The sequence below is a fragment of the Asterias rubens genome, chromosome 3 (assembly GCF_902459465.1).
Source record: "Asterias rubens chromosome 3, eAstRub1.3, whole genome shotgun sequence".
NCBI classification, from domain to species: domain Eukaryota; kingdom Metazoa; phylum Echinodermata; class Asteroidea; order Forcipulatida; family Asteriidae; genus Asterias; species Asterias rubens.
Genome location: NC_047064.1, coordinates 1,383,688 through 1,396,854, shown reverse-complemented (window position 1 = coordinate 1,396,854; position 13,167 = coordinate 1,383,688). Strand labels below are relative to the sequence as shown.

Below are 13,167 nucleotides of genomic sequence, written 5' to 3'. Positions count from 1 at the left end.
ATAAACTCACATGGGGTAAACCTTGCATTTTTGTTGAAATTTTGCTAAAATCAGATAAAATCACAAGGGGTAAGCCTTGCATTTTACTTGAAATGTGCCTTAAATCAGACAAAATCACAAGGGGTAAGCCTTGCATTTTTGTTGAAATTTGACTAAAATCAGATAAAATCACAAGGGGTAAGCCTTGCATTTTTGTTGAAATTTGCCTAAAATCAGATAAAATCACAAGGGGTAAGCCTTGCATTTTTGTTGAAATTTGCCTAAAATCAGATAAAATCACAAGGGGTAAGCCTTGCATTTTTGTTGAAATTTGCCTAAAATCAGATAAAATCACAAGGGGTAAGCCTTGCATTTTTGTTGAAATTTGACTAAAATCAGATGAAATCCCAAGGGGTAAGCCTTGCATTTTTGTTTGAGTTTGGCTAAAATCAGATAAAATCACAAGGGGTAAGCCTTGCATCTTTGTTGGAGTTTGGCTAAAATCAGATAAAATCACAAGGGGTAAAATTAGCCTTGCATTTTTGTTGAAATTTTGCTGAATTCAGCTAAAATCACAAGGGGTAAGCCTTGCATTTTTGTTGAAATTTGCCTAAAATCAGATAAAATTACAAGGGGTAAGCCTTGCATTTTTGTGGAAATCTGCCTAAAATCAGATAAACTCACAAGGGGTAAGCCTTGCATTTTTGTTGAAATTTTGCTAAAATCAGATAAAATCACAAGGGGTTAGTTAGCCTTGCATTTTTGTTGAAATTTGCATAAAATCATATAAAATCACAAGGGGTAAACCTTGCATTTTTGTTGAAATTTGCCTAAAATCAGATAAAATCCCAAGGGGTAAGCCTTGCATTTTTGTTGAAATTTGCCTAAAATCAGATAAAATCACAAGGGGTAAGCCTTGCATCTTTGTTGGAGTTTGGCTAAAATCAGATAAAATCACAAGGGGTAAAATTAGCCTTGCATTTTTGTTGAAATTTTTCTGAATTCAGCTAAAATCACAAGGGGTAAGCCTTGCATTTTTGTTGAAATTTGCCTAAAATCAGATAAAAATTACAAGGGGTAAGCCTTGCATTTTTGTGGAAATCTGCCTAAAATCAGATAAACTCACAAGGGGGTAAACCTTGCATTTTTGTTGAAATTTTGCTAAAATCAGATAAAATCACAAGGGGTAAGCCTTGCATTTTTGTTGAAATTTGCCTAAAATCAGATAAAATCACAAGGGGTAAACCTTGCATTTTTGTTGAAATTTGCCTAAAATCAGATAAAATCACAAGGGGGTAAGCCTTGCATTTTTGTTGAAATTTTGCTAAAATCAGATAAAATCACAAGGGGTAAGCCTTGCATTTTTGTTGAAATTTGCCTAAAATCAGATAAAATCACAAGGGGTAAACCTTGCATTTTTGTTGAAATTTGCCTAAAATCAGATAAAATCACAAGGGGGTAAACCTTGCATTTTTGTTGAAATTTTGCTAAAATCAGATAAAATCACAAGGGGTAAGCCTTGCATTTTTGTGGAAATCTGCCTAAAATCAGATAAACTCACAAGGGGGTAAACCTTGCATTTTTGTTGAAATTTGCCTAAAATCAGATAAAATCCCAAGGGGTAAGCCTTGCATTTTTGTTGAAATTTGCCTAAAATCAGATAAAATCACAAGGGGTAAGCCTTGCATCTTTGTTGGAGTTTGGCTAAAATCAGATAAAATCACAAGGGGTAAGCCTTGCATTTTTGTGGAAATCTGCCTAAAATCAGATAAACTCACAAGGGGGTAAACCTTGCATTTTTGTTGAAATTTTGCTAAAATCAGATAAAATCACAAGGGGTAAGCCTTGCATTTTTGTGGAAATCTGCCTAAAATCAGATAAACTCACAAGGGGGTAAACCTTGCATTTTTGTTGAAATTTTGCTAAAATCAGATAAAATCACAAGGGGTAAGCCTTGCATTTTTGTTGAAATTTGCCTAAAATCAGATAAAAACACAAGGGGTAAGCCTTGCATCTTTGTTGAAATTTGCCTAAAATCAGATAAAAACACAAGGGGTAAGCCTTGCATCTTTGTTGAAATTTGCCTAAAATCAGATAAAAACACAAGGGGTAAGCCTTGCATCTTTGTTGAAATTTGCCTAAAATCAGATAAAAACACAAGGGGTAAGCCTTGCATCTTTGTTGAAATTTGCCTAAAATCAGATAAAAACACAAGGGGTAAGCCTTGCATCTTTGTTGAAATTTGCCTAAAATCAGATAAAAACACAAGGGGTAAGCCTTGCATCTTTGTTGAAATTTGCCTAAAATCAGATAAAAACACAAGGGGTAAGCCTTGCATCTTTGTTGAAATTTGCCTAAAATCAGATAAAAACACAAGGGGTAAGTCTTGCATTTTTGTTGAAATTTGCCTAAAATCGGATAAAATCACACGGGAGAAAACCTTGCAGTTTTGTTGAAATTTTGCTGAAATCAGATAAAAATCACAAGGGGTATTACCCTTGTGATTTTTGTAAGTAAGCCTTGCATTTTTGTTGGATCTTGGCTCAAACCTGATTAGATAATTTTTGTCAAAACTTGGCAAAAAGTATTGGAAGAAATTGACTCCCAAAGTTGAACTTGTAAATTTAATTGGAAACTATCTTTATGATCATGGCAGCCCTGTGACTGTACATCCTGTGACTGTACATGGAATTATGAATTATGAACTAAACAAACCCAGTTGCAGCTCACATGCTGGCCATCACATCACGAAGGATGCCATCATTTTTATATTAGGGAGCTTTCGTTTTGGACAACGGATGGTTCTGCGACGGTAACAATGAAGTTTGGGGTCATGTGCGCATGCGTCGGCGTTGAGAACGGTCGTCCCTCAATTTCTACGACGGTACTTGGGATGAATCTGTGTTGTGCTGAAAACGGCAACGTTTGGCTGAAAACTACACAACGTCTCAGGAACATCCGCCATCGAAAACGAAAGCTCCCTAATGTGATGTAACAACAAACTAGGTAAGAGTTCAATTCCATGTACGACCACAAGCCTGCTATGGTCACTAATACGACAGTCTTCCTGTAACAGAAACAAAAAATTATGGTTTTCATTGAATTTGCACAGGCAATTTATTTGTACTTGCATTCCTGAGTAATGCACTTCACATGACTCTGAATGTACATAAGTAATGATAGTATATACATCAATCCCTTATCTAGCGATTCTAATTTTACTATCTAAAAAAGTAAAGAGAAAAACAACTCTTTTCTGTCTAGTTCTACAATCAACTGGTAGAATTTGTCTCTCCATGCCACACAGAGTATAAATCTATGCTACATCAAATGCATAAAAATAGGACAATTGCAGCACTCCGCCGAGGACAATTTTTATATACTTAATCACAAAAAAAAAAACCTGTCTCTCGAGCTAGATTTAATAATGAAATGTTGAATAACAAAAAGTGCTCTTGAGTCATGAGAGTTATTAGAATACATAACCTATTTTCCTGATAAGTTTTACCAACATACCTTGATTTTAATACTTGTGATACTGCTTTGCCTGCTAAAAATACAAAAACTAATATCTAAATTATCTCTCAAAACAAGGTTGTTCTATGAATCTGAATGTCAGTAAACTCAACAAAATCACTACAATAACGAGAAAGCAATGTTTGCCTCAAATTTGGGCAACGGAAATGTAAATTTATCTAACAAAAAATAATAATTTTCCATGCAAACAGAACTCTTGTATGTAACATCACAAAGTAAAACAGCCCCGTCTCTGAAATCCCAAGGACTACTTCTCGGTAGCTAATAAATGCAATGGCTAAAAAGAATGTGTGTTTCCAATGACTATCCTTAGAGATGGGAGCATATGCAAGAGTTAACACCATAAATCTTTATAACTTCACGCAGTTAAAGATGCTATGTCAGATTTTTGGTCGATTTGACAAAAAAATTTTGATTTAAAATTCATTAGGTATTTTGATGGGGGTTGAGAAAGTAACAAGCTTTTATTTGAGCCATTGCTCGAAAAAGTCAGCCAATTATTAGTGGCAGTGAAATAAAGTGCTCAAAATTAGTTTGTGTCGAATCCCAACAATATATCACTTGACCAATGCTTATGTGTTTTATATGAACTGTTTAAAATTTTTGTCATGGTTCCTGACCATTAAAAGTAAAAGTTTAACTTTTTTTTCGTAATACCATTTTTTTTTTTTTAATACCATTCACTCAAAAAAAATCTATTTTTTAATGTTAAGGGCCAAAAATCTGACATAGCATCTTTAAGTCGGTTCATATTTCAAACAAATTGCGAAAGCGAAGCAACTTTCCTCTTGTCACAATTGGAAAAACATCACATACATGATTATTTTGTATAACATTATTCGCTTTGCATTCACTTTCGTGTGAAGCATGACCAGGTTTTAGGCTTCATGATTATCAATCATACAGCAAGTTTTGTTTTCAGTGAGGAAAATTTAGAAATTCTCTCCACTGTAAGCGGTGCCTGTAAATATTGTTTCAATGCAACCCTATCAACACAAATTTCACCAATGAGTTCTTCAAGCCTTTGTTTATAGTTGTACATTTTCAAAGAATTCTTCTTACATGATCAAACGAATGATGTGATTTGAAACATAAAGCACCGAGACAAAGCTTGACCATATATACGGTTCGGCCCGTTCCTGATGACCATCATCTTCACAGGCTACTTGGGTTTTGGCTTTTGACTTGGGTTTTGGCAGCCAAGTGATTCACTGACCAATCACACCAGGAATATACCCAACTTCCTAGTGTCGCATTCAGTGTTTATGCAGATTTTCATTGCCCATAAAGATGGCTGAATTAACATGAATTGTCAAGTAGGGAAAATCTATAATATACTTTATGCAGAATAAACGTATGAAGTGTACTAAAAGATACTATGTCAGATTTTTGGCCGATTTGACCCAAAAGTTCTGATTTAAAATTCAATAGGTATTTTGATGGGGGTCGAGAAAGTTACAAGCTTTCATTTGAGCCATTGCTCGAAAAAGTCCACCAATTATTAGTAGCAGTGAAATAAAGTGCTCAAAATTAGTTTGTGTCGGGATCTCGACAATAATTATATCACTTGACCAATTCTAATGTGTTTTATAAGAAACGTTTTAAATTTTTGTCATGGTTCCTGACCATTAAAAGTAAAAGTTAAACTTTTTTTGTTCAGCGGGTGATACTCTTTGAAATACCATTCACTCAAAAAAATACTTTTTTTAATGTTTGGGGCCAAAAATCTGACATAGCATCTTTAAGTAAATAGAAGACTACGCAAGTAAATAATAAAAGTAAGACTACGACAAAAAAGACAGTTCCCAAAAAACTCTGTAGCCTAAAAAAACAGAAAGGAAGAGACTGCCCCCCCAAAATTACCACAAGCATATTACAGTAGTCTTCAAAAAGGACCCTTTTTCCCCCAAAACTCTGAATAAAAAAAAAAAAGATGCAATGTCTTTTCTACTTGAACCACAATTATTAATTATTACACACTCTTGTTTCCTCCCTCACATTCCAGCACAACAGGTGTTAAAATTATTACAACAAAATGAACCTGTCATGTCAAACAGCAGCTTAGTTTTCTATGATAATAAATACAACTCAAAGAGTCGCTTGTACTGATATATACATGTATACACACTGTAAACAAGGCTATGCCTCAATCACATATACCGGTAGGCAAAATATAACTTCACAAAGATAGATCTACTCATTGCCCCTTAAAAACGACAAAACAAAACAAAGCTTGTTTTTCATTGCCTAAACTCTGCCAAACGGAAGAATTTTATGACATTTTAGTTTGGAAAGCTTATGACAGGGCCCAATTTCATTGAACTGCTTAAGCACAAGAAGTAGCTAAGCATATCAAAGTTATGCTTACCAGAATGAGGTTACCAGCTAAACTAACATTTCATATGAACAATTTGTAACTGGTATCCTGCTCATTTCTGCTTAGCAGACAATTGTTAAGCAACATTTTCTGCTTAAGCAGCTCTATGAATTTGGAACCAGGACTTGCCTACTCACTGATGTCACATTTCTATAGCAACGCAGGAGATCTGTCATACTGGAGTACTATGCACATGTATACTACTATGCACATGTATGCACAAGGGAGCTGAGATTGTTGAAGGAAAGAAATAAATGGCCCAGTGGTGATAATGTTCAAAGCACAATGATCACTTTTAGAAATTGCACTAAATAAGAGTCACACACTTGCAGGCGCTGAATTTCCTTCATGAAGGGACATGGCTGTTTTTCTCTGGTATGCGGCACTTAAAAAAAAAATTGCATTGGAACTTTGCAAAGGGCACCACAGCAATTGCTTTTGGTGCCGTGGGTTAACTCACGGCCTGCGCTTAGTGCCATCAATTGATGCGCTTTGCCGCACATGTTCCTGTAGTTCCGGTTGAGTGTGCATAGTATGAAGAGTACTCCAACTAGCGAGCGATAAAAGAGGGACTTCATCTGAGTAGGTCTTTTCACTTTCATCTTGGAAGTTTTTTAGTACCAGAATTTTGTATTTTAGTAGTTAGATTAGGATACAAACTGAAGGTGAATATGACTTTTCTGAATTTCTAAATTACTCTTTCTGAGCTCTGCAACTTACTCTAATCTACAGAAAACGGATAACTTACCAGCCTGGTAGACTAACCATTTGATTAAAGGCTGCTGTCTATTCAAATACTTAAATAAGTCTTTGTGCACACATTTATTTCAAGTGTTTTGTAACAATGGTTTCCTCAAGTATTGCACGCTATTACATAGTTCCATAAACATACAAAGCAATTTGAATGATCAGTCTGTGGGAGACTTTTGAGAGACTGGTGGCAGCAGACATAACGGTCCTTTCTTGCGGCTCTAAACGTTCGTGCACATGCTAAGTATTACGCACATAGGTCTGAGCACGCGCACTTCTGGCAAGAACTATGAAAAAGGACCATCCAAAAGTCTCCCATAGGTAAAAATACGTTACTATTTGACTGAGCATGAAAAACCCAAGTACTTGGAGTGTCTTCAAGCTGGACCAGGAGATGGAGGAGGTCCCGGGTGTCTCATGCCTGGCTGTTGCTTGAAGAGAGGCTTCCCTAATAAGGAAGCCGCAGCATTTTGAGGTGGCCTCAAACCGGCTGGAGAGGCCATCATCACAGGTCGTTGACCAGCCATCATCATGGGTCTCTGGCCAGCCATTAGCATCGGTCTCTGACCAACCATCATGGTTGCATTTTCTGGAGGGACTTGAACGCCTTGAGGAAGCATCTGCCGCATTCCTGCTGGAACGGAGACCATTCTCGGAACCATGGAAACTCCACCGGGAAGTTGCATACCACGAGGAAGAGGTACACCACCAGGAACAGCCATTCCAGCTGGTAGAGCCATTCCTCTAGGAAGAGCCATACCGCCTGGAACAGCCATTCCCCTGGGGAGAGCCATGCCACACGGAACAGCCATACCACCTTGAACAGCCATACCAGCCGGAACAGCCATGCCACCCGGAACAGCCATGCCACCCTGAAGAGCCATACCACCCGGAAGAGCCATACCACCCGGAAGAGCCATACCACCCGGAAGAGCCATACCGCCTGGAACAGCCATACCACCCCGAACAGCCATACCACCTGGAACAGCCATACCACCTGGTAAAGCCATTCCTCTGGGAAGAGCAACTCCCCCAGGAACAGAAACTCCCCCTGGAACAGCAAGTCTACCTGCAACAGAAACACCACCTGGAAGGGATACACCACCAGGAACAGCCATTCCAGCTGGTAGTGCCATTCCTCTAGGAAAAGCCATTCCACTGGAAACGGCTACACCTCCTGGGACACCAAGACCAGCAGGAACACCTACACTACCTGGAACGGCCATTCCCCTTGGAACAGCTACACCCCCTGGAAGGGCCATATGTCTGGGAACATTTATTCCACCAGGCATAGGCATTCCCCCTGGAACTGATAATCCACCAGGAACAACCATTCCTCTTGGAAAAGCTACACCACCTGGAACCGCCACACCACCACCAGGTAAAGCAACACCACCTGGAAAAGCCATTCCTCCGGAAGTCGCTACCATCCCTGCAGGAACAGCCATTCTTGGTAAAGCAGGGATTGGAGAACCACCTGGTGAAGCAGCAGATAAACCAATACCACCACCGGGAAGAGCAAATGTGCCTGGAACAGGAGAACCTGCTGGAACAGCTAACCGTGGAGACGCCATACCTAAAGGACTCATCCCTGGGGCAAGTGTGAAACGGACAGCCCCTTGAGGTAAATTACCCAAAGCATTAGAAACAGCTGCAGCTGAAGATGGGTGGGCAATACGAATCATATTCTGTACAGGCATACCAGGACCACCAGGCATTCTAACGAGGGTTACTCCAGGCGGTAGAGAGTTCGGACTTCCAGCCATCATCCCTGGTATATTTCCATGGACAGCTTGGAGAGGAGATTGAAGCCCATGTAATGGTGAAAGGACAGGTATTGGTGAAGGAACTTGCATTGGAGATGGTATCCGCATTGGAGACTGAATCCGCATAGCATTCATAGGAATACCAGTAGGAGACCCAGCAAAAGGTAATGGGCTTCGAATTGGGAAGGGGCTTGGACTAGGACTGGCCCTTTGAAGAAGAGGACTAGATGGTGAATGAGAAGGTGGTGGGGTGCCGTCCTCAGGTCGGGGACTAATTGAAGGGTTGAAATGCTCAGGTGTCTCTTGAAGAGCCGGCCCTGGCTGTGTTTGAACCTGTAAAAATGGTGAACGAACTTGCAATCTTACAGGCTGACCAGCAGGATGGATTGGGCTTGGAGACCGAGGCACTCCAATCATTTGTTCTGCACCTCGAATCAACATTGGAGGTTGACCAGGCACTACTCTAACCAACTGAGGTCTTGGGGGCAACATCTGACCAGGGGCCAACATCTGACCGGGGGCCAACATCTGACCGGGGGCCAACATCCGACTGGGGGCCAACATCTGACCGGGGGCCAACATCTGACCGGGGGCTAACATCTGGCCGGCGGCCAACATCTGACCAGGGGCCAACTGTGGAGTTCGTACGAGCATTTGACCAGGAAGTAGGCCAGGACGTTGAGCCAGAACTGCACCAGGTGTCAAGCCATGCATTCGGGTAAGAGCTGGTCCAATGACCTGACCAGGAGATGGGGATGATCCTGGTGTTAGGGCTTGTGCACGAACTAGTGCGGGAGAAGGAGACAATGCAGGTCTTGTTGGGAAAACTTGGCCAGACTCTGAAACCAATATTTGCTGTTGACTAGGACTGAGAGAAACCTCTTGTCCATGAGGTGGCAAAAACATTTGACCAGTAGATGTGACTAAAACTTTGCCAGGTTGTGGTAAAGGCTGGCCAGGTGCAAGTAATACTTGGCCCGAACGAGGAGGTAATACTTGGACATGGCGAGGAACTAGTATTTGACCAGTGCGTGCATCAATAAGCTGTCCTGGACGTGGGCCCATAGCCGGACCAGGAGGGCGGATCATAACCTGACCAGGACGATGCGGTAACAGCTGTAATTGACCAGCAGGATGATTGGGATCATGGGCTAACACCTGACCTTGGGTTAGAGCTTGAAGTGACATTCCTTCACTGCCTGGAATGGGTTGAGGAGTTCCATGAAGCTCAGGATGCAGGGCTGGGTGTCCAGCAGGGTTCATAAATTGCTCGGCAGAGTGGACATGTTGACCATCACCTTCGCCCTGAGTCAGTGGCATCATCTGCATCCCATGAGGTAGCTGCTGCTCTTCCTGTTGATGTTGAGAGCCTTGTTGCATTGGAACTTGTCCTTGTGACTGCATCATCTTTTGTTGCACATGTAGCCTGGCCTGCTCTTGCAATTCACGATACTTTTCCATTTCTTCTGGAGGAATTGACAAGTTATCCTTTGCCTGAGGTGGAGGTGAAGGAGATTTCCGCTCCATTTTGACACCGCTGTCCTCCTTTCTGGTTATGGTTTTAGTTGGCGATTCATTTCCAGTTTTCCCATCTGGCAGATTTTTCTTGGTTTGTTTTGGGGCTGGTACAGACGGTACTTTAAACAAAGTTCCATTCGCTGATTTAGCACCTTGTGTTTCAGGATCGCTGTCTTCAACTGTCGTAATACTATCATCAGCTTTAGTCTTTCCTGTCGATGCTTCCTGACTTTTTCCAGCGGTAGACACTTTCGGAAGCTTTTGAGTACCAGTCCCTGTGCTCTCTATTACTAGTCCTCCTCCCTTTGTCAGTTGTGTCTGGTCTTCTAAGTTAGCCAAATTCTGCAATAGATCAGAAATCTTCTCCTTTGACTTGATGCTTATTCCTGATGAAAGCTTTTCAGTCTTAAGACTTGGTTCAGAAGCAATACTCTCCTTCAATGCTTTGCGGACTCTTTCTTTCAAATTAGAGCATCCTGATGAGATCTTACTTGCTGCAGATTCTTCAATTTTTCTTCCTTTTGACAGATCTTCTTTACGTTTGTCTAAGAGAGAAGACCTTATGCTTGTTCTACTTGATACTGGTGACCTGCGGTGTAAAGGCGACCGACTTCTTGAGCGAGAGTATCTACTAGATCTGTAATCCGAGGAATGCCTTCTGGGAGAGCTTGACCAAGACCTTGAACGAGACCTTGATCTACTATGTCTGCTTCTAGAATGCCTTCTTGATCTTTGATAGTCAGAATCGCTATCACTATCCCTGTGCCTGCTATGGCTTCTTCTTCTATGTGATGATTTCCGAGATGAGCGATCGTCATCACTGTAGGATTTGGAGCGGCTGCGAGACCTGCGACTTGAGTCCCTTCTGTCAGACTTTCTGTGTCTATCATGATCAGAATCATAATTTGAATCATCACTGTAGCTGTGAGACCGCTTCCTACGTCTACTGCTTTTGTGGTAATCGTCATCAGAACTATAATCACTTGCAGAATGCTTACTGCGTCTACGTTTGTGCTTCCTGCTAGAGCTACCAGATTTGTTGCCTTCGTCATTGGAGCCTCTTGGTGAGTAGGATCGACCACGTCGATGTGAGCTCCCTGATCGATGCCGCTTCTTTCTGTCATCATCTGATCGGTCAGACCCACGAGAGTGGCCTGATCTGGTGGATCGTCTTCGTTTTCTTTTCCGTTTCTTCCTCTTCTTTGTACGTCCTCGATCTGAGGAATCTTTGGAACTTTCCACATTAGCCACAGATGAGGTTTTAGCAGTTGCAGCAGTATCAGGATTTTGGCTACTTGAAAGTCCTGGTTCAGTCTTCCCCTCAGCACTTTCAGTGGACTTTCCCGCTTTATCAATTGAGTCACCGTCGTCTTTACTGATGAGCTTGCGAAACTCGAAATGCAAAGGGTTAACACTGAATGATATCCTTGGTTCTGCAGCGGTGTAGCATATCATCTCCATAGGCCATGGTAACGTTGTTGTGTCATCCTTTCCCAATACTGCCAGGTATCCAGTGTCAACCTTAGCAAGTACTGGAGGATTACTGGAGGGTACAGTCTCAGGAAGTGATGCACTAGAGGAAGCTTCAACTGCACCCTTTTCAGAGATCTTTGGATTAGTTCCTTTATCAATTCCACAGCCTCCAATACACTCCAATGCGCCACCATCGCTCTCCTTTTTCTCAGTTTGAGGTTCTTGACTCGCTGGTTCTTTCTTTATTGTTGAAAGAACATCACTTTCCTTGCCAGGCTCTGAATTGATGTTTGTGTCATTCTCTTTCTGAGATGACTGTTCATGATTCACCTCAGCTTTAACCGTTTCCTTTGAGTTTTGCTTCTGTTGGGGGGTGTCAGGAGCGACTTCCTTGGTTTGGTTAGTCTTGGTTTCCGTTTGAGTTCTTTGTGGTTGGGGTGGAGTATTGCAAATTGTAATTTCAGTGTTGATATCACTTCCTCCTTCTGCAGAGTCTCTTTTCTTAACATTGCTTGGCTTATTGCTTTTGGGTTTCTCATTTTTGTTGGATGGTTTCACATCAGAGTTATTTCTCAAACTGGGTCCATTTTTGGAGGCGTTTTCCACCTCTTTTATTTGAACCTCACCATTACTCTCTTTGGTAATCTTGGTTTCATTCTGAACTGTGTCTGATGAATCGCTTGCCGCCTTGACAAATGTTATCAAATTTGGGCTTGTCTTTGATTTGCTGTTTGCTTGGGACTGGTTGGTTTGATCTCCTCCAAAGCTACGATTTATCTTAACCTTTCTAGACTTCCTGGTGTTCTTTGTTGGACTCTCCTCCACAGAGGAACCTTCCGTTATGCTCTCAGCGTTGTTTTCAACTGCAGCATTTCCTTGATCTCCTCCAAAGACAGAAGACTGCGATACCTTCGACACAGATGTCTTGGAGAAGCTGAAAGATAAACTATTCCTCTTGCTGTCTGCTTCTTCCTGTTGACTCGAAGAGAGTTTCTGCTGCTGGTCATTCTCCATAAGACGTTTCCGAGCCAGGGCCTGCCCGCGTGTTTCCCTGGTATTTGAAGCATCACCCTTCTTGTCGTTGATATCCTTTGGTTTCTCCTTACCACGCCCTCGTGGTGACTTGCTGTCTCCTCCACCGTCTACTTTTGGCTGAGGGTCATAGATGTTTGGGGGAGGGACAGTGTTCCATCCACCTCTAGACTCGCAAGGTGTCGCAAGCTCGTCTCCTTTACCCTTCTTGGCGTTTTTGTGACTGCCGTTGCCAACACTGAAACACAACAAAATATGGAGAACTTCATAATATAAACCTTATATACACTTGCAAGCTGGGCGAGGCAGTTTCTGAACTCGCAAAAAATTTACAGAGCAACTTTTATTCATTCTGCTCTTTTTATATTGAAAGAACACAGTTTTGGTTCTCGCATAACAATGTGTCATTGGTATAGCGCCTGTTTATCCTGAAAGTTTACTTCAGGAGTTCGAACCAGCTAGAAGTCTGTGTTTTACTAATAGTCTCTTTTGGTTCCTCGTTATTTAAAACTAAGTTACATGGTTCCTGTTCTTTCCAATCTGCTGCTATTCAGTTATGGAACAATTCAGTACTAGTTTTCAAACCGACCAAAACATCAAATTCAAACTGGGGTTAAAGCATATCTGATCAATTTGTAGAACCATTTAATTCACGACAGTGCACAGGGACCCCACAGTGTTATGCATTTTATAATTATGGTTTTGTTATTATTATAAAAAATTTAAAAATATTTT

At 41.2% G+C, this 13,167-nt stretch overlaps 1 protein-coding gene across 9 annotated transcripts in view; it reads right to left on the bottom strand.

Moving 5' to 3' along the window:
* Positions 1 to 5,936: 5,936 nt before the first annotated feature.
* LOC117287949 (G patch domain-containing protein 8-like) overlaps positions 5,937 to 13,167 on the bottom strand; it is a 42,228-nt gene continuing 34,997 nt past the window's right edge. For all 9 annotated transcript variants that reach the window (XM_033768598.1, XM_033768602.1, XM_033768604.1 and 6 more), the window contains one exon: positions 5,937 to 12,670. In XM_033768598.1, coding sequence (XP_033624489.1) covers positions 7,021 to 12,670 — 5,650 coding nt within the window. In that variant the 3' untranslated portion in view covers positions 5,937 to 7,020. The remainder of the gene's footprint in view (positions 12,671 to 13,167) is intronic.